This window comes from Carcharodon carcharias, chromosome 17, assembly GCF_017639515.1.
Source record: "Carcharodon carcharias isolate sCarCar2 chromosome 17, sCarCar2.pri, whole genome shotgun sequence".
NCBI lineage: Eukaryota > Metazoa > Chordata > Chondrichthyes > Lamniformes > Lamnidae > Carcharodon > Carcharodon carcharias.
This window is the reverse complement of record NC_054483.1, coordinates 20,817,623-20,841,045: the sequence shown is the minus strand read 5'-3', so window position 1 is coordinate 20,841,045 and position 23,423 is coordinate 20,817,623. Positions and strand designations below refer to the sequence as shown.

At 47.2% G+C, this 23,423-nt stretch overlaps 1 protein-coding gene across 1 annotated transcript in view; it reads left to right on the top strand.

Moving 5' to 3' along the window:
- The window catches only part of LOC121289611 (netrin receptor UNC5D-like), a 449,805-nt gene that overhangs the window by 344,951 nt on the left and 81,431 nt on the right, over positions 1-23,423 (top strand). The window contains exons 5-6 of the mRNA XM_041209233.1: positions 21,691-21,871; positions 23,181-23,348. Coding sequence (XP_041065167.1) covers positions 21,691-21,871; positions 23,181-23,348 — 349 coding nt within the window. The remainder of the gene's footprint in view (positions 1-21,690; positions 21,872-23,180; positions 23,349-23,423) is intronic.

Genomic DNA, 23,423 nt, shown 5'->3' with positions numbered 1-23,423 from the left:
CACAACCAACAGATCAGATCTAAGCTCTGCAGTTGTGAATGGTGGTGGACAATGAAACAACAGGAGGAGGAGGCTTCACAAATATCTGCATGCTCAATGATCGGGGAGATCAGCACATCAGCGCAAAAGACAAGACTGAAGGATTTGCAACAATCTTCAGCCAGAAGTGCCATGTGAATGGTCAATCTCAGCCTTCTCCGGAGCTCCCCAGCTTCACAGATGCCAGTTTTCAGCCAATTTGATACACTCCATCAAGAAATGGCTGAGGGCATTGGATACTGCAAAGGCCATGGGCCCTGACAACATTCTGGCAATAGTACTGAAAACTTGTGCTCCAGAACTAGCCACACTCCGAGCTGAGCTGCTCCAGTACAGCTACAACACTGGCATCTACTCAGCTATGTGCAAAATTGTCCAGATATGTTCTGTCCACAAAGAGATGCACAAATCCGTCCAGCCAATTACCACCCCATCAGTCTACTCTCACTCATCAGCAAAGTTATGGAAGGTGTCGTTGACAATGCTATCAAGTGGCACTTAGTTAGCAATAACCTACTCACTGATGCTCAGTTTGGGTGTTTCAAGGATCACTCATTCCCTGACCTCAGCATAGCTTTGGTCCAAAACAGCTGAACTCCAGACGTGAGGTGAGAGTGACTGCCCTTGACATCAAGGCAGCATTTAGCCAAGTGTGGCATCAAGGAGTCCTCGCAAAACGGGAGTCAAAGGGAATCGGGGGAAAATTCTTCAATGGTTGGAGTCATACCTAGCACAAACGAAGATGGTTGTGGTTGTTGGAGGTCAATTATCTCAGTCCCAGGACATAATTATAGGAGTTCCTCAGGGTGGTGTCCGAGGTCCATTCACCTTCAGCTGCTTCATCTAAGACCAGTCCTCCATCATAAAGTCAGAAGTGGGAATTTTCGCTGATGATTGCACAATGTTTAGCCCCGTTCAAGATTCCTCAGATACTGAAGTAGTCCGTGTCCATGTACAGCAAGACCTGGACAACATTCAGGTTTGGGCTAATAAGTGGCAAATAACATTCACACTGCACAAGTGCCAGCAATAACCATCACCAATAAGGTAGAACGTAACCATCTTTCCTTGATATTCAATGGTACTACCATCACGGAATCTCCCACTATCAACATCCTGGGGGTTACCATTTGCCAGAAACAGAAGTGGTCCAGCCATATAAATACAGTGCTAAAAGATCTGGTCAGAGGTTTGGAATTCCATGGCAAGTAACTCACCTCCTGACTCCCCAAAGCCTGTCCATCATATGGATGAATGCAACTCCGACAACACTCAGAAGCTTAACACCATCCAAGACAAAGCAGCCAGTTTGACTGGCAGTCCATCCACCACCTTCAACATTCACTGCCTCCACCATGGATGCACAGTGACAACAGTGTGCACCATCTACAAGATGCAGCTACTCACCAAGACTTCTCTGACAACACCTTACAAACCCGTGACCTCTATTACCTCGGTTAAGGGCAGCAGATGCATGGGAACACCAGCACCTGCAAGTTCCCCTCCAGGCTGACTTGGAACTATATCACTTCACCATCGCTGGGGGTCAAAATCCTGGAACTCCCTCCCTAACAGCACTGTGGGTTACCACATGGACCGCAGTGGTTCAAGGACGCAGCTCACCACCACCTACTCAAGGGGCAATTAGGCATGGACAACAAATGCTGGGCTAGCCAGTGAAGCCCACATCCCATGAAACAATTGTTTAAAAAGTAGGACTTGAACCTATAATCTTCTCACTCAGAAGCTCCAGAGCTGACAGTTAAATTGAAGGATCATTTTACATTCACTGGCCTCCACCAATGTTTAACTTTTAAAATGTGTCATGTGTTGAAGTCATGGAACTGGAATCATTGTGCATTAATTAGAATTAGGCGAAAGTGAACTAAGGTTAGCTGAAATAACTTTTATCTTTTTAAATATGCTCAGATTGGTGAGGGGCTTCAGCTGAGATTCAATAAAAACACTAACAGAGTCAGTTCCTGCCAACTGCATGCTTGCTGATCCTCTCCTTGTGTAAAATTGTTACAGAAAATCCTGCCAATCGCAATATTTTATTTGTGTTGAACGAGGGAGCAACCCAGGCATTCTTGGCTTCATTGTTTGTCGGTTGATGCCTCTTTACTCTGTACTGGTGCCATTGCATCATCCACTCTGCACTGAAATTAAATACAAATCACTCTATGACATGTGAATGTAGCATACAGATTCAGCAGCTCCAACTGCTACAGCTTGAAGTCTGGTTTGTTGGATTAAGTCCAAAGATAATAAGAAAACTTCCACATTAGCAAGGTGCTGATATGAATTCTAAGAAGCAGATCCAAAATGTTCCCTGCTGCCTCCTGACCCCATGCCACAAGCCTGCTACAGCTTCAATCAGTGTATTTAAGCATACTTGTTATCTTTTTCCAACCAGGCACTAGGCAGTGCTGCATCAGGTTCTGTTCAAAGAGGCTGACATGCAAGATAAGAACAATAACACTGCTTTATTACAAAAAGCAAAATGCTGCTGAGGCTGTGCGTCTGAGACAAAAAAAAGCGGAAGAGCTGGAAGCGCTGAGCAAGTCATCTGAGGACCGAGGGAGGTAGGGTTACCTGCACAGGAAGCGAGGAGGGAGACCAGGTGTTAGTTGGTGCTGGAGGAATGCACTGGGGGTCAGAGAGGGAACAGTCCCTTCAGCATGCTGAAAGAGGAGGGGAGGGAGAGGTTTAGGTGATGGGATTAATTTGGAGGTGATGAAAGTGGTGGAGGGTTTCTCTGTCAAATGTGGAGGCTGATGATGTGGAAATGGAGGACCAGGTGCACTCTGTAATGGTTCTAGGGAGGGGGGGGCCGGAGAGGCAGAAGTGAAAGAATTGGAACATGAGGCTAAGGATTGTGCCTATCGTGAATGAAAGGAATCCTCAGCCGAGAGAAAAGATTTTTCGGAAGGTCTTATGTGGAATATGGCACCATCATGCCGAGGTGACGAAGTTGGAGAAACTGGAAGTGCTGACAGGAAGTGGAGTGGGAAGAAATATAGGCCCAAATCTTCGGCTCAGAGTTGGAACCCCTGTATCCGATGCTGATTAGACAGAAAACTAACCACTTAACTGTATACGTTTAAGAAAAGGCCAGACTTCTGATCCACAATGCAGATGTGCACCCTCAGCACAGGAATCCTCGTAAAGAGGAGCGAAGGGAATCAGCGCAGAAGTCATGCCCCCTTTTTTAACAACACTGGTTGCCCCAAGAAGTTTAAGTGTCCACTGTAAATGTTAGTGAATGGGTGAGCGGCTGAATGAACGAATGGGTAGGTGGGTTGGGTAAGTGGGTTGGGTGGCAGGTCAGTGAGGTGGTAGGGGTGGCAGGTGGGGAGGGTGGCAGGTAGGTAAGGCGGCAGAATCGCAGGTGGGTAGGGTGACAGGTGGGCAGGTTAGCCGGCGGGTGAGGTGGAATGGTGGCAGGTGGGTGAGTGGGAAGGTGAATCAGAGGGTTCTTGGGTTGGATTGGGAGGGTTTATCAGTTCAGGGGCTAGTCAGGTCAGGTCGGGGGGTTAGAGAAGACTCAGTTGACAGGGGTTAGTCAGGTTGGGTTGCGGGGGGGGAAGCCATAGGAGTCAAGGGAAGAGTCAGGGGGTTCAGTGGGGAGTCAGGTGGTTGGGGCGAGTCAGCTCAGGTCAGGGCGGTTTGGTCGGGCAGTTGAGGGGTGGGTCGGGGTGGGGATGTGGGGTCAGCTGTACATTTACCCAGGAGTTAGACTAGGATTTTTCTGTCTACCTGGGTAACTATCCAGGTTAGTAAATCTAACTCAGAGTCAGAGTCTTTTTTGGAGGGTGTCTGGGGAGCAGAAGAATTATCCATCAGAAGTTCAAACTTCCCAGGCATTTCTCACAGAGTCAATTCATCAGGACTTCCGCGGGCTCGTATGCCTGGTCCCTGTTGACCTGGAGGCTGATAGATCTGGGCTATAATTCAGGTAATTTTGGGAGCCAATGGATTTGAAGTAGATATCAATGGAAGGTCTGTTCCCGGTAACAGAACAGAGAAGTGGAGGAAAGGTAAAGTTAGAAGAGCACTATGTAAAGGCGAGAGAGGGTTGAACATTGGAAACCAACTCAATAAAGATTTCCAGCTCAGGACAAGAACAGGAAGTAGCACTGGCACTGTAATCTATGTTCAGGATTGGTGGGAAGACACCTGAATACAACTGAAAACAAGGAAGCTCAATATATCCTCCAGCATGATAGTTATAGCTGGGACCCGTGTGGATTCCCATAGTTATACCTCTAAATTGGAGGAAATGAGCAGAGTTAACGATAAAAGTTGTTCAATCTGACAATGTTGAGATGTAGGTTAGTCGGACAACCATTCATTGAAGAAGAGTAGGGACAGCAGCATGATCATTTGGGATGGAGGTGTAAACGGACTGGATGTCTAGGTGTGGGATGGAGGTTTAGAGCAACTAACTACCATGGGAGGGAATGGAGGTGCAGAGTGGCTGGATGGCCATGTTGGGATAGGTATTGGAGGTGCAGTGGGTCCAGATATCCATGGTGAAAAGGAGATGGTTAGGCCCAAAACCAGAATTAGTTGGTGGGTGGAGTGCCTCAGAGAAGTCACGGATGTAGATGGGTGGGGACAGGAGAGTGGAGATAGAACAGGCTGAAATGGTAGGTGGGGAGGCAGAGAGGGGAAGGTCAAGATGAAAATTCAACAGAGAGTGAAATTGGAATGAGTGATGAGGTCAGGAGAAAGCAATGAGGAAGAGGGTTAGGGAGAGGCATTCGTATCTAAGAGTTGTTGAAGCTTTAACAGCATTTCCCAAGCATTTGTCTCGGATGAAATACAAACATATTTTAAATGCATCAGTTTCTGCAGTGTTAGGATCCTTATGGAGACAAATAACATGAAGGAGTGAAGCAAAAGACAGAAAATTACAAGCCGAGTAGCCTGACCTCGGTTGTTGGTAAGATTTTAGAATCCATTATCAAGGATAAGATTTCAGAATACTTGGAAGTGCATGATAAAATAGGGCAAAGTCAGCCTGACAAATCTGTTAGAATTCTTTGAGGAGGTAATGAGTAGGTTAGACTAAAGAGAACCAATGGATGTTATCTACTTGGACTTCCAGAAGGCCTTTGACAAGGTGCCGCACAGGAGGCTGCTCAGTAAGATAAGAGACCATGGTGTTAGAGGCAAGGTAATAGCATGGATAGAAGATTGGCTGTCTGGCAGGAGGCAGAGAGTGGGGTTAAGAGGGTCCTTCTCAGGATGGCGGCTGGTGACTAGTGGAGTGCCACAGGGGTAAGTGTTGGGACCACAACTTTTCACTTTATACATTAATGATCTAGATGAAGGAACTGAGGGCATCCTGGCTAAGTTTGCAGATGATACAAAGATAAGTGGAGGGACAGGTAGTATTGAGGAGGCGGGGAGGCTGCAGAAGGATTTGGACAGGTTAGGAGAATGGGCAAAGAAGTGGCAGATGGAATACAACGTGGGCAACTGTGAGGTCATGCACTTTGGTAGGAAGAATAGAGGCATAGACTATTTTCTAAATGGGGAGAGAATTCAGAAATCTGGAGTGCAAAGGGACTTGGGAGTCCTGGTCCAGGATTCTCTTAAGGTTAACTTGCAGGTTGAGTCAGTAGTTAGAAAGGTAAATGCAATGTTGGCATTTATTTTGAGAGGACTAGAATATAAAAGCAGGGATGTGCTGCTGAGGCTTTATAAGGCTCTGGTCAGACCACATTTAGAATATTGTGAGCAATTTTGGGCCCCGTATCTCAGGAAGGATGTGCTGGCTCTGGAGAGGGTCCAAAGGTTCACAAGAACGATCCCAGGAATGAAAGGCTTAACATGTGAGGAACATTTGAGGACTCTGGGTCTATACTCAATGGAGTTTAGAAGGATGAGGGGGGATCTGATTGAAACTTACAGAATACTGAAAGGCCTGGATAGAGTGGACGTGGGGAAGATGTTTCCATTAGTAGGAGAGACTAGACCCCGAGGGCACAGCCTCAGAGGAAAGGGAAGACCTTTTAGAACAGAGATGAGGAGAAACTTCTTTAACCAGAGAGTGGTATATCTATGGAATTCATTGCCACAGAAGGTCATTGAGTATATTTAAGACCGAGATAGATAGGTTCATGATTGGTAAGGGGATCAAAGGTTACGGGGAGGAGGCGGGAGAATGGGGTTGAAAAACGTATCAACTATGATTGAATGACGGAGCAGACTCGATGGGCCGAATGGCCTAATTTCTGCTCCTATGTCTTATGGTCTTACGACCCCAACAGCAGAAACCGACAGACATTTCCTGTAACAATCCAAAACCAAATCCACATAAATTAAACATGACTCAACAGGCAAACAACTTTCTGTAGAAACTATAAATTTCACTTTAAATAGACAATACAACAAAGATCGATTTCTCAGAATTCTTCACTAGTCCCTTCAACATCTGTGGCAATAATCTCAGCAACAAAGTTCCTCAAAACTCTGTTCTTCCCAAATAGATTTTTAGTCCCTTCATTTACACAGAAGTTCGGCCTGAACTCCCATCTGACAGCAGCTTTACTAGACCCGAGTTCCAAGGGTACAGTGTCTACCAACAGGCACATCTTTCATGATCCTTCGCAACTCCCAGGATCAAACTTTTTGGTTTCCTTCACCACCCGTGCCACAACTTTCCACCTTAGCAGTCTTACAAGCACAGCTGCTCCGTCACCATTGAACTGTTCACATTCTGCTGAAAAACCTAAACGCTAAAAGCCCTGCATTTCTCCTGAACACTGGCTGAAATTTGACTTCTCAGCTTTGTGCATTCTTCCCAATTAGCTTCTGTTTCTCTAGCAACCTAAGCTACAGGCTGATTTTTTTTTTCAGAAGTCTGATGTCACAGCCTTGAATTCCAATTTACAACTCCCCTGCCAGAAACCTGGAGACTTGGGTTTCTGTTTCAGTCAGGGGCTGTCTCAAAAAATGCATGCTATGAAACTACAATCAATGCAGACAACAGCTGACAAACTACTGATTTCGTCACAAAAGAAAGAACATCTCAATTGTTATTACAACCTTTTGAGGAGGTCCTCAGAAACAGTGCTTCCCTTACAGGTTTCCACATGCCCTTTCTCCCCATAACAAGTCTCCGCCAACCTGCAGCACTAAAATTCAGTCTGTAGTTCCCTTCAGCCTTTTCTTACTGTGCACAAAGCTGACTCAACACCTACTTATATATAACAACTGTGTATTTCTGACTTTTTTCCAACTTTCAAAACGGATTTGTGTCAACAATAATAGGGAAAAATGAATTCTATCAAAGTCACACAGCTTATGTCTGGGAGTGGAGGAGGGTGTTTTTTTTTGCAGAAATTTAGTTCAATTCACAATCTGCAACCTCTGGACTGGACTGTCAAACTGCTCTTCTGATATCCAATTTGGATGGACTGCGCTTTCTCAATTTAAACAATGGGAAGACCAAAGCCTTTTCTTTCAACTCACCTCCCCCCCCCCCCCACCGCCGCCACTCCCACACCCTCCCGGACCCCCACCCAACCCATCCACGCTGCTCAACCAGATTGGTGGCTCGCACATGGAATTGAAGACCAGGAGAGATATGCATGAGTATTATGGGTACAAGCTCTGAGGTTTCCATTAATTTTTTTGAACTCACCTGTTTTGTCTAGAATGTGTAGAGCGTACAGTGAATCGCACACGTGCATGCAGCCTCCACACAGCAGATTCATCGCAGAGCAATTCCAGTGCAAGACCCATTGATGATCAACACGCCGAGATAGTTCGTCACTGTGTTCCTATTCGTGTTCTCTTTTTTTCTCCCCCGCACAATAGTGGCTCACTTAACAGAAACACAAGTTATTGAACAGTGCACTGGTTCACTGAACAAAAGCACATGACGTCAAACATACCTACACTGTTGCACGAATGAAAAAAAAAAGTTGCTGGCTTTTACCTGTTCAAGCCTGCTTTACTGTCATGGACTTCAAGGAAGTGCAATGAGCAGCTCCAGAAGAACATGAGCTGGCCCTGTAAAAGCAGCAATGCACAACAGAGTCACGATGGGCCACAACAAGCAGAAGGCTGGGCTTTTTCCTTGACATGTACGAGGCTTAATTTGATAATCTTTCAGTGGGCACCTGACATAACCAGTGTCTCAACCTTCACAGGCACCAGGTACCCCCTTGATTACCCAATCTTCCTTGCTGCTCCTCATCCACTTCCGTAGGAACCTTTTGGCAATTCTGAAGTTGTCTTGCACGGAACACTCAATTTCATAGAGCTTACGATCAGGCTTTCTCCAAACGCTCTGACAGCCCATTCCCTTAGAAACTTTTGCTCACTAATGCACCTTGCCTCATTGCACCTGTGTATATGATATCATGATTTGGTCAGGGTGCACCTCCATGCCTTTGGCAGCGCTGCTTTACCATTAGCCACTGTGCTGGGCAATAAGCAGATAAATTATTTCCTTTAACTGCAAGTGCCAGAGTCTTTGCAGCCAGTCACCCGAAATCAGTTGCAAAAGCTACCTGATCTTAAAATTTTGAGCTCTTGTCTGCTGTCATTACAGCAAAGGGCACCAGGGGATGAACAGGAATCCCTGGAACCTAGTGTTGCTTCCAGGCTGTGTGTTGTGATCCTGATAGAGGTCCTTAAGATAATGAAAGGGTTTGAGAGGATAACGTAGAGATGGTGGTTCCACTTGCGGACGAGACTTGAACTGAAGGTCATCAGTATAAACTAGTCACTTATGAGCCCAGTCGGGAATTCAGGAGAAACTCCTTGACCCAGGGAGTGATGAGAAAGTGGAATTCGCTACCACAGCGAGTAGTCAAGGTGAATAACATAGATTCATTTAAAGAAAGCTGGATAGACACATGGGGCAGGATTTTTTGGGTGGCATTGTTTCCCACCCAGCTACCTGGAGAGGCAGCGGGGAATGTATCCAAGGAGCGTTAATTGGCTGGAGATAGGGGGGCAGCATTTTCCGGTCGGCGAGCGGGGGCAGAGTCCGTTCGCTGACGTGTAAGATGACACGGGGTGATGTTGGGCGTGCGTCCCGCTGTCACCCCACGTCATTCAGGTTTTCAGTTCGGGCGGGTGCGTGAGATTAATGGACCTGCCCGTCCAACATTAATCAATGACAACTTAAGGGCTGTTTCCTGCCAAACCTCAATTTTAATGCTGGTGGTGGGAGATCAGGAGAAGGGTGGGAACAGGGCAAGTCACCCTGCGCTGGTCTTGGGTGGGAAGTCGGTGGGGGGTGGGGGTTCCACTTGCGGACGAGACTTGAACTGAAGGTCACAAGTACAAACTACATGTACGCTCATGAACCCAATAGGGAATTCAGGAGAAACCTCTTGACCCAGGGAGTGATGAGAAAGTGGAACTCGCTACCATAGGGAGTAGTCAAGGTGAATAACAGAGATTAATTTAAGGGAAGCTAATTTAAGGTGAAGAGCCCAGGCGGACTTCCGAAAAAGCATGAGGCCTCATCCACGGGCGGGTTGAGGTTTCATGAGGGATTTAAAATGTTCGGAAAATTTTTAAATAAAAGTAATGGACATGTCCCAGCTGATGTGACAGTGTCACATGAGGGGACATGTTAGGGAGATTTTTTCTTACCTTTGATAAATTTTTAAAAGTTCTACCGATCTCCCTGAGGCACAGCACTTTGCTTCTTCCGCACGCACACAGACCTGCTCAGGGAATTCCCCCTCCACCCCACCACCACCGTCCGCACAGGGAGCACACAGCGCTTCCGGGCGGAGGTCACACTAGGTGGGCCTTAATTAGCCCACCAATGTAAAATGGCAGCCAGAACTGGGACTGCAAAGGTTCAAAGTCCCGGAATCCAGGGCCAGGTAAGTGCTGGGTGAGGAGTTGAGGCCCAGGGAGGTGGTGAGAGGGGGTGTGGAGGTTCTTGATGGAGAGATCGGGGGAGCACCCGTGGGTGGCAGACCTTGTGGTGGGGGGTTGGTTTTCCAATGTAGCAAGGAGGCCATTGAAGGAGGCGCCCCCACCACACACCACACCCCCCCCTCCCCCGCCTCCGACTTCCCACCCGAGACTTGCCGTGTTTCCCCCCTTCTCCTGATCTCCTGCTGCCAGCGTTAAAATTAAGGCTCAGCAGCAAACAGCCCTTAAGTTGTCATTCGTTGCCCACTTAATGGTTCAGGTGGGATATGGGCGAGCAGCCCTAGGCCTCACTCATCCCACTGGGGGTGGGGCGGGCAGGAGGCCGGAGGAACGCCATCCGGGGAATTTTATGGGCCCCAACTGCCTGCGAGGTCCATGAAATTCTGCCCAGGAGGGAGCTGGGTTTAGATCAAGAAAGACGGGAGGAGGTTCAGGTGGAGCATAAACAGCATGGACCTGTTGGCTGAATGCTTTTATTAAATTTCACTCACGGGATGTGGCTTCACTGGCTGGGCCAGCATTCATTGCCCATCCCTAGTTGCCCACGAGAAGGTGGTGGTGAGCTGCCTTCTTGAACCGCTGCAGTCCATGCATTGTAGGAGGGAGTTCCAGGAATTTAACCCAGCACAGTGAAGGAATGGTAACATATTTCCAAGTCAGGATAGTGAGAGGCTTGGAGGGGAACTTGCAGATGGCAGTGTTTCCATCTGTCTGCTGCCCTTGTCCTCCTAAATGGTAGTGGTCGTGGGTTTGGAAGGTGCTGTCTAAGGAGTCTTGGTGAATTTCTGCAGTGCGTCTTGTAGATGGTACACACTGCTGCTACTGTGCATCGGTGGTGGAGGAGTGAATGTTTGTGGATGTGGTGCCAATCAAGCGGACTGCACTCATCCAGGCAAGTGGGGATTGTTTCATCACACTCCTTCCTGACTTGTGCATTGTAGATGGTGGACAGGCTTTGGAGAGTCAGGAGGGGAGTTACTCACAACAGGATTCCTAGCCTCTGACCTGCTCTTGTAGCCACAGTATTTATATGGCAACTCCAGTTCAGTTTCTGGTCAATGATAACACCCAGGATGTTGATAGTGGGGACCTCAGTGAAGGTAATGTCATTGAATGTCAAGGGGCGATGGTTAAATTCTCTCTTGTTAGAAATGGTCATTGCCAGACACATGTGAAGTGTGAATGTTACTTGCCACTTGTCAGCCCAATCCTGAATATTGTCCAGGGCTTGCTGCATTTTGACATGGACTGCTTCAGTATCTGAGGAGTCGCGAATGGTGCTGAACATTGTGCCATAATCAGCGAGCATCCCCACTTCTGATCTTATGGTAGAAGGAAGGTCATTGATGGAGCAGTTGAATATGGTTCGACCTAGGACACTACCCTGGGGAATTACTGCAGTGATGTCCTGGAGCAGAGATGACTGACCTCCAACAATCACAACCATCTTCCTTTGTGCTAGGTATGACTCCAACCAGCGGGAGAGTTTTCCCTCTATTTCCCATTGATGCCACACTCGATCAAATGCGGCATTGATGTCAAGGGCAGTCACTCTCACCTCGCCTCAGTAGTTCAGCTCTTTTGTTCATGTTTGAACCAAGGCTGTAATGAAGTCAGGAGCTGAGTGGTCCTGCCGAATCACAAACTGGTGTCAGTGAACAGATTATTGCTAAGCAAGTGCCGCTTGATAGCACTGTTGATGACCCCTTGCATTACGATCGAGAGTAGACTGATGGGGCAGTAATTAGCTGGGTTGGATTTGGCCTGTTTTTTGTGTCCAAGACATACTCGGGCAATTTTCCACGTGTCCAAGTAGATGCTAGTGTTGTACCTGTACTGGAACAGCTTGGCTAAGGGCGTAGCAAGTTCTGGAGCACAAGTCTTTAGTACTACAGCCAGAATATTTGCAGGGCCCACAGCCTTTGCAGTATCCAGTGCCTTCAACCATTTCTTGATATCACATGGAGTGAATCGAATTGGCTGAAGACTGGCATCTGTGATGCTGGGGACCTCTGGAAGAGGCTGAGATGGATAATCCACTCAGCAGTTCTGACAGAAGATTGTCTTTTGCACTGATGTGCTGGGCTACTCCATCATCGGGCATGGGGATATTTGTGGAGCCTCCTACTCTAGTGAGTTGTTTAATTGTCCACCACCATTCACGACTGGATGTGGCAGGATTGCAGAGCTTAGATCTGATCCGTTGTTATGGGACTGCTTTGCTCTTTCTATCACTTGCTGATTATGCTAGCAAGCAAGTTGTCCTGTGTTATAGCTTCACCAGGTTGACACCTCATTTTTAGGTATGCCTGATGCTGCTCCTGGCATGCCCTCGTGCATCCTTCATTGAACCAGGGTTGATCCTCTGGCTTTTTGGTGATGGTAGAGTGGGAGAAAGACGGGCCATGTTCGAGTACAATTCTGCTGCTGCTAATGGCCCACAGCGCCTCATGGATGCTCAGTCTTGAGTTGCTAGATCTGTTTGAAGTCTATCCCATTTAGCACGGTGGTAGTGCCACACAACGTAATGGAGGGTATCCTCAATGTGAAGGAGGGAACTTCATCTCCACAATAACTGTACAGTGGTCACTCATACCAATACTGTCATGGATAGATGCATCTGCGGCAGGTAGATTGGTGAGGCTGAGGTCAAGTATGTTTTTCCCTCTTGTTGGTTCTCTCCCCAGCTGCCATAGACTCAGTGTAGCAGCTACATCATTAAGGACTCGGCCAGCTCAGTCAGTAGCGGTGCTACCGAGCCACTCTTGGTGTTGGACTGAAGTCCCCCACTCAGAGTACATCCTGTGCCCTTACCACTCTCATTGCTTCTTCTAAGTGGTGTTCAACGTGGAGGAGTAATGATTCATCATTTGAGGGAGGTGGGTACATGGTTATCAGCAGGTTTACTTGCCCATGTTTGACCTGGTGCCATGAGACTTTATGGGGTCCAAAGTCGATGTTGAGAACTCCCAGGTCAACTCCCTCCTGACTGTATACCACTGTGCTTCCCCCTCTGCTGGGTCTGTCCTGCCAGTGGGACAGGATAGTGATGGTGGTGTCTGGAACGTTATCTGTAAAATATGATTCCGTGAGTATGACTATGTCAGGCTGTTGCTTGACTAGTCTGTGAGATAACTCTCTTAATTTGGCACTAGCCCCCAGATGTTAGTAAGGAGGATCTTGCAGGGTTGACAGGGCTGAGCTTGCTGTTGTCGTTTCCAATGCCGATGATGGTGCCAGGTGGTCCGTCCAGTTTCACTCCTTTTTTGTGACTTTGTAGTGTTTGATACAACTAAGCTATTTAAGAGTCAAGAGCATTTAAGAGTCAACCACATTTGCTGTTGGCCTGAAGTCACGTCGGCTAGACCAGGTAAAGACGACAGAATTCCTTCCCTAAAGGACATTAGTGAACTAGATGGGTTTTTACAGCAATCGACAATGGTTTCATGGTCTTCATTAGGCTTTTAATTCCAGACTTTTATTGAATTCAAATTCCACCATCTGCCATTCTAGGATTCTAACCCGGGCCCCGAGGGTTCTCTAGATTACTAGTCTAGCTCGTACAATACCACTGTGCCATCCGCCTTCTGTAAGCGTTACGACAATAGTATATCCATTTTTTCCCTTTGAATGCCAATTTACTCTGTCGTGTAAATTCATCTAAAACAATTGATCATTTAACACTGCGCAAACATGGCAGTGGCAAAGGATCAATGCTTTTGTGATTGTCTTGATGCACAGATTTTGATGTCAATTAAACCCCAGGGGAGCAATTTGAGCTTAACTTGCCCATCAGGAAATTGCAGGATTGGGTGAAACACTGCCTTTGCCACCAGCCCAATTTGACTGTCCAGTGAGATCAATGACTAAAAATAGAGTCCTTGGTTTAATTTCTTCAGGTCATGAGAGAAGAATTTTGCTTCTCTGTGGTATCTGCTAGCAAGCAGCAGGACCCTTTGTAAAAAGCTCTGAGTGTTAAATTAAAAATAAACATTCCAGTCCATGTGCTGGATTGTGAAATTGTAAGCTTGATGGATTCATATCAATGCTTAGGCAGGACTTCAGCTTTTCCAAGTGGCCCCTGTTCTATTTTTCATTCTATAAGGATCTGCCAAACCAGGAAAATAGGACAAATTGATTTACGAAAAGCAACTCTCATCTGAGTGGCTGCAGTGTATAATGAGAAATATATTAAACCTGATGAAGGTAAAATGTGCTTACCGGGGTTGCATGACTGCACCGCGATTAAGTGATTCAATATTTCCCCCTGGATTAATTTAGACAATGCACAAGGTAATATAATGGCCTCTGTATCCAGAATGTGGCTGACAAATGCCTTGCGATGAAGATTAATGTGTTTAATTGTTTCGATGAAATCACAGCATAATCACAGAGGTGCAAGAGAACAAGATAAATATGTTGATGTGGATCTTTGATTAATCAGTGTTAGCTAGATTCCGCTGCCCAATACATGTATGTTTCTTTTTAACTTTGAGGTGTCCCCTTGCAGGCAACACTTTAGTGCCAACTCAAATTGATTGTTTGAATATAAGAAATGTTGCACTTTTTAAAAGGAGGGCGTCGGTTCTGAGAGGCAGATGGGTGCAGCAGCTGCAGTTGACCACACTCAGTCTGACTGGGCTCCCATTCACTTTAACGGAGCTCATTTCAAGACTGTTGTGTCAATCAGCATGTGGCAATTATTTTACGTAATTGGAACAAATGTACCAATTAGGCAAAGTTATCCCTTGACGCCCAATACAGGGTTATTGAACAAATCTATATATGTCCTTGCATTTCCACTATAGATCTTTTCATTATTAGCCAGGAGCCTGGGTTTATACTGGAATTTCAATAGGGCTGATATGTCCGTCGAATGAGGACTTTCAGAGTTAGAGGCATGCTTCAATTTACAACACCTAGATTTTGATTCCAGCTGCACATTTACCTGTCTTGAAGCAGTTCATCCATTTTGAGTGTTATTGTGACAGGACAATTTAAGACCCCCTGTTGCCGATTAGAATTAAACCATTGATTTCCCAGGAGCAAAATAACAGTGTTTGCCCTTTTACATTTTAAACAACTAGGACAAAACGCAACAGCAGATGGATCGCATCAGTGAGGAACAGCATGTTACCTCTTCAAATCTGACGAAGGAGGGTAATAAAAGGGAGCAGAGAAAATCGTTTTTAAACCTTACTCAGGCTAAATTTTCCTCCTCGAAAGGAATGGATTTTCTCATGCTACCTGTCAAAGTTGCATTTGGTCACAACTCCCCTGCAGTAATTTTTGTGACACTTGATTTTGCTCCCAGAAAACTGGATAGCGCGATGCACATGTCATCAGGCTGTTTGCACAGCAAAGCATCCGGTGCAAGCTATAGCTAATACCTCTTTGCGAATTGCACAAACTTGAAGAATTAGCAAGAAAGGGATTCAACGCCTTTCATCTTTGCTGTTTGTGGTGCGTACTGGGCATCTCATAGAAGGACAAGGAGGCAGTCCCCTCAAAGGTAAAGCTCCCAAGTATTTCAGCATTCATCAAGCAAAGGTGGCTTCACCGGCTCGGGCAAGGTGAAAGACTGTCACACACATAAGGATATCCTGTGCGGCATATTAGTCGGAGCCAAGTGACTGGAAGGATGCCGAAAGGTCTTACTTCAAGGATGCTTGCAAACATGATATGAACGCTGAAAAGATCCATTTTTGCACCTGGGAGACACTAGCTGATGACCGAGGAAAATGGTGACATCGCCTGTAGGCCCGGATGTACCGTCCTGTCGATCAGTGGATATAGCGACTTGGCGACAGGTGCCAACACCGAAAGCAACAACCCACAATGACACCGAATAACCACTTCACATGTGGTACTTGTGGCAGAACCTGCCTCTCATGGATTGGTCACTTCAGCCATCACCAAAAGTGCACCAGACAGCAAGTCCTCACTTTAAGTCGCCCCACTTAAAGTCACTTCGCTTCAAAGTCCTTTCTTCTTTCGGGCCCTTTTTTCGATTTACGTCGCCATTTTCAGTTTTATATCGTCTGCGCTCTGGCCCCACCCCCCGCCGGCGCCAAACTCTGGGCCAGCCGCAGCCATGTTCTGATGCCAGAGCCTCTGCCGCAGTTGCCAGAGGCCCAGGCTGAGAGCACGAGGCCCGAGATCTGGGAGCGGGATGGCAAGGCAGGGAAGGGCAGCTGCTGGCCATGGATTGGGTGATGAAGTGTGAGTAACCCAGGCAGCAGAGGGAGGGGTGGGGGCGCGGACCAAGTTAGCAAGGCCTCGGGCTCCTTCACCTGCCCTCTATGGCTCTTCCCGTGGTCTCCGCCCTTTCCCCCATCCCCAGCTCCGTCGGTAGCCTCCCTGACCCCTGAAAACTGTCAGGAGAGACAAAGGCAGAGTGGGAAAGAAGAGACAGAAAGAGAAAGCGAGTGGGAAAGGAAAGCATGCAAAAAGTTGAGCTGAATTTCAGGAGTGCTTTGGCTGAGACACAGAAGCTGTGCTTCTCAGGGCTTGTTTGGATGATTGACTGTAATCTCATTCCAATGTAAAGAGTATTTATGTTGTATTCAGTGATCTATTTTATTTTGCCAGTTACTCCAACTACAAGTGCATCGTGCTGCACATGTGCGGTACAGTATTTCAACTCGTACATGGTTGTTTCCAGGCAAGAAATGTCCGGAGAAACCTAACTCCGGTTTTTACATTGATTCCTGTGGGAACCCATGATTGACTTCAAGTTGTTTCATTTAAAGTCACAATTTTCAGGAATGCAACCACAACCTTAAGTGAGGACTTAGCCTATGAAGTTGCCCTGTTGCCAATGGATTTGATTTTGTTTTTATTCATTCATGGGATGTGGGCTTCGCTGGCTGGGCCAGCATTTATTGCCCGGCCCTGGTTGCCCCTGAGAAGGTGGTGGTAAGCTGCCTTCTTGAACCGCTGCAGTCTATGTAGTCTAGGTACACCCACAGTGCTGTTCGGAAGGAAGTTCCAGGATTTTGACCCAGCGACAGTGAAGGAACGGTGATGTATTTCCAAGTCAGGATGGTAAGCGACTTGGAGGGGAACTTCCCATCTATCTGCTGCCATGTCCTTCTAGGTGGTAGTGATCGTGGGTTTGGAAGGTGCTGTCAAAGAAACCTTGGTGAATTCCTGCAGTACATCTTGTCGATGGTGCACACTGCTGCTACTGTGTGTTGGAGGTGGAGGGAGTGAATGTTTGTGGATGTGGTGCCAATCAAGCAGACTGCTTTGTCCTGGACTGTGTCCAGCTTCTTCATTGTTGTAGGAGCTGCACTCATCCAGGCAAGTGGGGAGTATTCCATCGCACTCCTGACTTGTGCCTTGTAGATGGTGGACAGGCTTTGGGGAGTCAGGAGGTGAGTTACTCACCGCACGATTCCTAGCCTCTGACCTGCTCTTGTAGCCACAGTATTTATATGGCTAGTCCAGTTCAGTTTCTGGTCAATGGTAACCCAAAGGATGTTGATAGTGGGGGATTCAGTGAAGGTAATGCCATTGAATGTGAAGGGACGATGGTTGGATTCTCTCTTCTTGGAGATGATCATTGCCTGACACTTGTGTGGTGCAAATATTACTTGCCGCTTGTCAGCCCAAGCCTGGATATTGCCTAGATCTTGCTGCATGGACTGCTTCAGTATCTGAAGAGTCACGAATGGTGCTGAACATTGTGCAATCAGTGAACATCCCCACTTCTGACCTTATGATGGATGGAAGGCCATTGATGAAGCAGCTGAAGATGGTTAGGCCGAGGACACTGCCTTGAGGAACTCCTGCAGTGATGTCCTCGAGCTGAGATGACTGACCTCCAACAACCACAGCCATCTTCCTTTGTGCTAGGTGTGACTCCAACCAGCAGAAACTTTTCCCCCTGATTCCCATTGACTCCAGTTTTGCTAGGGCTCCTTGATGCCACACTCGGTCAAATGCTACCTTGATGTCAAAGGCAGTCACTCTCACCTCACCTCGGGAGTTCAGCTCATTTGTCCTTGTTTGAACCAAGGCTGTAGCGAGGTCAGGAGCTGAGTGGCCTTGGCGGAACCCAAACTGGGCCATCAGTGAGCAGTTTATTGTTGAGCAAGTGCCACTTGATAGCACTGTTGATGACCCTTTCCATTACTTTAATAATGATGGACAGTAGACTGATGGGGCGATAATTGGCCGGGTTGGATTTGTCCTGTTCTTCATGTACAGGACATACCTGGGCAATTTTCCACATAGCTGGGTAGATGCCAGTGTTGTAGCTGTACTGGCACAACTTGGCTAGGCATACAGCAAGTTCTGGAGCACAAGTGTCAGTACTATTGCCGGAATGTTGTCAGGGCCCATAGCCTTTGCAGTATCCAGTGCCTTCAGCTGTTTCCTGATATCACGTGGAGTGAATCAAATTGTGAAGACTGACATCTGTGATGCTGGGGACCTCCAGAGGAGGCCGAGATCGATCATCCACTCGGCACTTCTGGCTGAAGATTGTTGCAAATGCTTCAGCCTTATCTTTTGCACTGCTGTATTGGGCACCTCCATCATTGAGGATGGGGATATTTGTGGAGCCACCTCCTCCAGTGAGTTGTTAAATTTTCCACCACCATTCATGACTGGATGTGGCAGGACTGCGGAGCTTAGATCTGATCTGTTGGTTGTGGGATCGCTTAGCTCTGTCTAACACTTGTTGCTTCTGCTGTTTGGCACACAAGTAGTCCTGTTTTATAGCTTCACCAGGTTGACACCTCATTCTTAGATATGCCTGGTGCTGCTCCTGGCATGCCCTCCTGCACCTTTCATTGAACCAGGGTTGATCCCCTGGCTTGATGGTAATGGTAGAGTGGGGGAATATGCCAGGCCATGAGGTTACAGATTGCGTTCAAGTACAATTCTGCTGTTGCTGTTGGCCCACAGTGCTTCATGGATTCCCAGTTTTGAGTTGCTGGATCTGTTCGAAATCTATCCCATTTGGCACAGTGGTAGTGCCACAAAACACGATGGAGGGTATCCTCAATGTGAAGGTGGGACTTCGTCTCCACAATGATTGTGTAGTGGTCGCTCCTACTGTCATGGACAGATGCATCCGCAGCAGGCAGGTTGGTGAGGCTGAGGTCAAGTATGTTTTTCCCTCTTGTTGGTCCCCTCATCACTTACCGCAGATCCAGTCTAGCAGCTGTGTTATTTAGGACTCAGCCAGCTCAGTCAGTGGTGCTACCAAGCCACTCTTGGTGATGGACATTGAAGTCCCCCACCCAGAGTACACTCCATGCCTTTGCCACTCTCAGTGCTTCCTCCAAGTGATGTTCAACTTGGAGGAGCACTGATTCATCAGCTGCAGTACATGATAATCAGCAGGAGGTTTCCTTGCCCATGTTTGGCCTGATGCCATGAGACTTCATGGGGTCCGGAGTCGATGTTAAGGATTCCCAGGGCAACTCCCTCCCGACTGTATACCACTTTGCCACCACTTCTGCTGGTTCTGTCCTGCCGCTGGGACAGGGCATACCTAGGGATGGTGATGGTGGATTCTGGGACATTATCTGTAAGGTCTGATTCTGTGAGGATGACTATGTCAGGCTGTTGCTTGACTAGTCTGTGAGACAGCTCTCCCAATTTTGGCACTAGCCCCCAGATGTTAGTAACGAGGATCGACAGGTCTGTGACTGCTTTTGTCAATGGAGATGCTGGACTCCTCCAGGGAAATGAGTGAATTAATTTAATTGGAGGCCGAATGTCTTCATACAGAGGCAAAGGTTATTTAACAAATGTTTAGTTCTCATTGCCCCTATTTTATGAATGAAAAACAGAGATAAAAGTACCAATTGTCACGGAATTTTGTTCGGTGCCTCAGGGATCTCTGAAGTATTGTCAGTGACCAAACTAAGTTTGAAGATTTTGTTTGGACATTCTTGATTGCTGTCTAAAACAGGCATCAGCCCACTTTATGTTCATGAGGGGCTGAGCGACTGTTTCATGCCAAATTTGGGCTGCACTGCATGGGACAGGATACGAACGGGCCTTTGCTGCCACCAAAATGGGACGTAAAATGATGACTTTTGCGGGTTTATCACAGAGCCCCCACCGCACACCCGAGGATCTCTGCCACTCCACTACTAACCAACCACCACCACACGACCACCGCCACCCGCACCGCCCCCCCCAATCCCCAGTTCAAGCTTGTGTAGCCTGCGCACCTTTGTTTCTGGCCATGAACAATTTCTACTCTAACGTGGGCTGAGAGATATCTCTGCGAGTGCTTTGCAAGGCAATGAGCAATGAATGTTTATGGGGCTGGCTGGGGGAGGGAAGCAGCGCTGTTGGCTGGATTTTCTGAGATACTGGGAAATGAACAAATGGCAAGCAGTCGCCTTATCTTCATAAGCACATAACCGACACATATGGATTGCATTTAAGAGATGGTTTCAGAGAGATTCCATCTGTTGTTTCCCTCACCCCTGAACAAACGTATGAGCTGAAATATCGGTACCAAGAACAGCCAAGGACAAGTCACATTCAGGGCCGGAATAATCGCCGGGATGTAGCTTTTGCATGGCAATTAAGACTAGTGCACAAATACCGTGCAAGGATTTCTAAAGTCAGGTAATTAATACCAAAGTGTCCCTTTTCTGGTCTACGGATGCTGTATTGCAAAATCATTCAGTATGACATCTTCCTTATAATCAGGCACCAGATGAAAGACAGTGCCTGTCACCATGGTGACTGCTTGCAGCAATTATGTTTCTTTTTTAAACAGTAGATAATTTTGAAGAACTATCAGTTTGTACATACACCGAAAAAAACTATCACAAGGAAAGCTCTGTTGGTCATTCATCACTGGTATATTATTACATGAAAAGCCTCCATCTGATATTCTAAGTAGTTGAATAATATTAACCTTCTTGTACTCTCCCGAGTCAGTGAAAATACCCCCGGGGGTCACAGTTTTCATTATAAATTTGGTGAAAAATGAAAAACGTAATTTGTGTTACAGCTGGGATTTATCACTTACTGACGGGCACAAAGCATTAGTTTCTTAATTCAATAAGCAGAGGGGTGGTTACCTGTGTGAAATATTAACCAGCCTGTGAAGCCTGCCCCTGTATCGCCTGGGAATGCTGCAAAATCACCAGAGGGAGTTGCGCCAGGGAGAATCCCAAGGGCTGTTGCTGGGCTTTGGCCATGTACATGGAATGGGATGTCTCACACATTCAAGAGTTAAGAGTTGCAAGTCCATGAGAAAGATCTGCGAGGAGTGAGGTGCTGCTCTACCGCTGGCATTGTGTGCAGAGTTTCTGCATGGATGTGGATTCTGGGATTCCAGACCTGTTCAACTGCACATTAATTGCACAAGTGCTTGAGAGACTGGTTGTCCCTGGTTGGGGAGCTTAGAACTAAGGGGTCATGGTCTCTGGATAAAGGAGATGAGGAAAAATGTTTTCATTCAGAGAGTTGTGATTCTTTGGAATACTCGAGCCCAGAACGATGCTCAGTTGCTTCGTATATTCATGATGGAGATTGATACTTGGACGCTAAGGGAATTAAGGGATATGGTTATACGCCAGAAAATTGGAGTTGACTTTAAAATTATTCCGTGATCTTATTGAACGGTGGAGTGGGCTTGAAGGACTGTTTAACCTACTCCTGTTCCGAATTCTTATGTCCTTAGGTCCTCAGAAAGTGTTTCTGGGAAAACTTACATCTCAGCAGTTCCTTTGTCTTGCTTTGTAGGTCGAATGGCTGAAGAATGAAGAACCGATTGATCTTCAGCGTGACCTGAACGTTTACACCACAGCAGAGCACAATCTAATCATTGAGCAAGCGCATCTCTCCGATTCAGGCAACTACACCTGTGTTGCTTCAAATGTGGTTGCCAAACGACGCAGCACAGCTGCCACACTGACTGTGTTTGGTAAGAAGTACAACCATTTTGCAGTATTTGGATTAAAGTAAGACTTGCATTTACATAGTGCCCTTCGCAACCTCAGGATGTCCCAAAGCACTTCACAGCCAATCCTTTGAAGTGCGGTGACTGTTGTGAAGTGCTAAATGTGGCAGACTTGTTAAGCAAAGAAAACTCTCACAGATAGCATGGAAATAAATGAGCAAAAGGTTTTAAACTTTGGCATATAAGTTAATGTCTCCCAGGCAAGGGAGATTTTGCACCCACCTGAGAGGGCAGGCAGCGCCTCAACGTTTTAGGTCAGCCATTTCGGAATGAGATGAGGAGGATATCTTCACTCGGAGGGTTGGGAGTCTTTGGAATTACCCACGCCTGAGAGCTGTGGATGCTCAGTCACTGAGTATATTCAAGACAGAGATTAATACATTCTTGGGTCAGAAGGAAATTGGGATGTGGATATGGTACTGGAAAGTGGCACTGATGTTGATGATCAGCCATAATGTAACTGAATGACAGAGCAGGCTCCAAGGACTAAATGGCATCTACTCTGGCTCCTGTATGTCATCTGAAAGACGATGGGCTGGATCTTACAGGGAGTCGTGTTTCCCATGCGGACCCCACCCCCCTGCCCCCCCAACTAAAAGTTCCATTAGGAGCCCGCCCAAGAAAAATGCCATTTTACACTTGGAGGGAGGTTAATTGGCACTTGGCCTTTCATCCTCTGGGGCAATCAGCGCTAGATTTGCTGGGGCTACTGCCAGTCCTTGAAGAAGAGGAGGTTATGGAGGCTGGAATGAAGGAAAATCCGGCATATCAGCAGGACCCCCAACTGAAGTACTCTTCATGCCCGGCACCACCCTGCCCAATGAAAGCTGTGGGGCCACCTGCATGGTGGGGGTAAAATAGTGGCAGAGTGAGGTGAGGTCTTCACATGGCCATAATTGGCCCTGATAGGTCCAAGGTGTTGACCGGGCGCCTGATGCATGCTCTGTCCACTGTAAAACGAGAGACAGGTCAGGGGGTGAGCAGGAAGGCATCGAACAGGCCATGCGCTGAATTTAATGAGCAACCCCACCCACCCCCACCCCCGGCCAGCCTTCAAACCTTGGTCTGGGAGCATAACATCCAGACCAGCATCAACACCAGTGCAACAGCAACACCCCCCCCGCCCACCACCACCACGCGCCCCCCCCCCCCCCCCCCCCCCCCCCCCCCCCCCACCTCAGCTGTCACCTAGCCTTCAGAATAGACAGTAATCTGCTTCTGCTCATCAACTTCACAGCGCAGTTAATATGTCTAACTGGTGTGTTTGTTTCAGTGAATGGTGCCTGGTCGACATGGACAGAATGGACGTCTTGTAGTATCCATTGTGGCAGAGGATGGCAAAAACGAACACGGACCTGCACCAACCCAGCGCCACTCAATGGAGGAACATTTTGCGAAGGGACTTCAGTGCAGAAGATTGTCTGCTCCTCCCTTTGCCCAGGTTAGAGCCTCGACCTGAAAATAAAAGAACTAGCAAAATTGCAAACACTGTGGTTGCTTGGCAGCCACAAGAGGT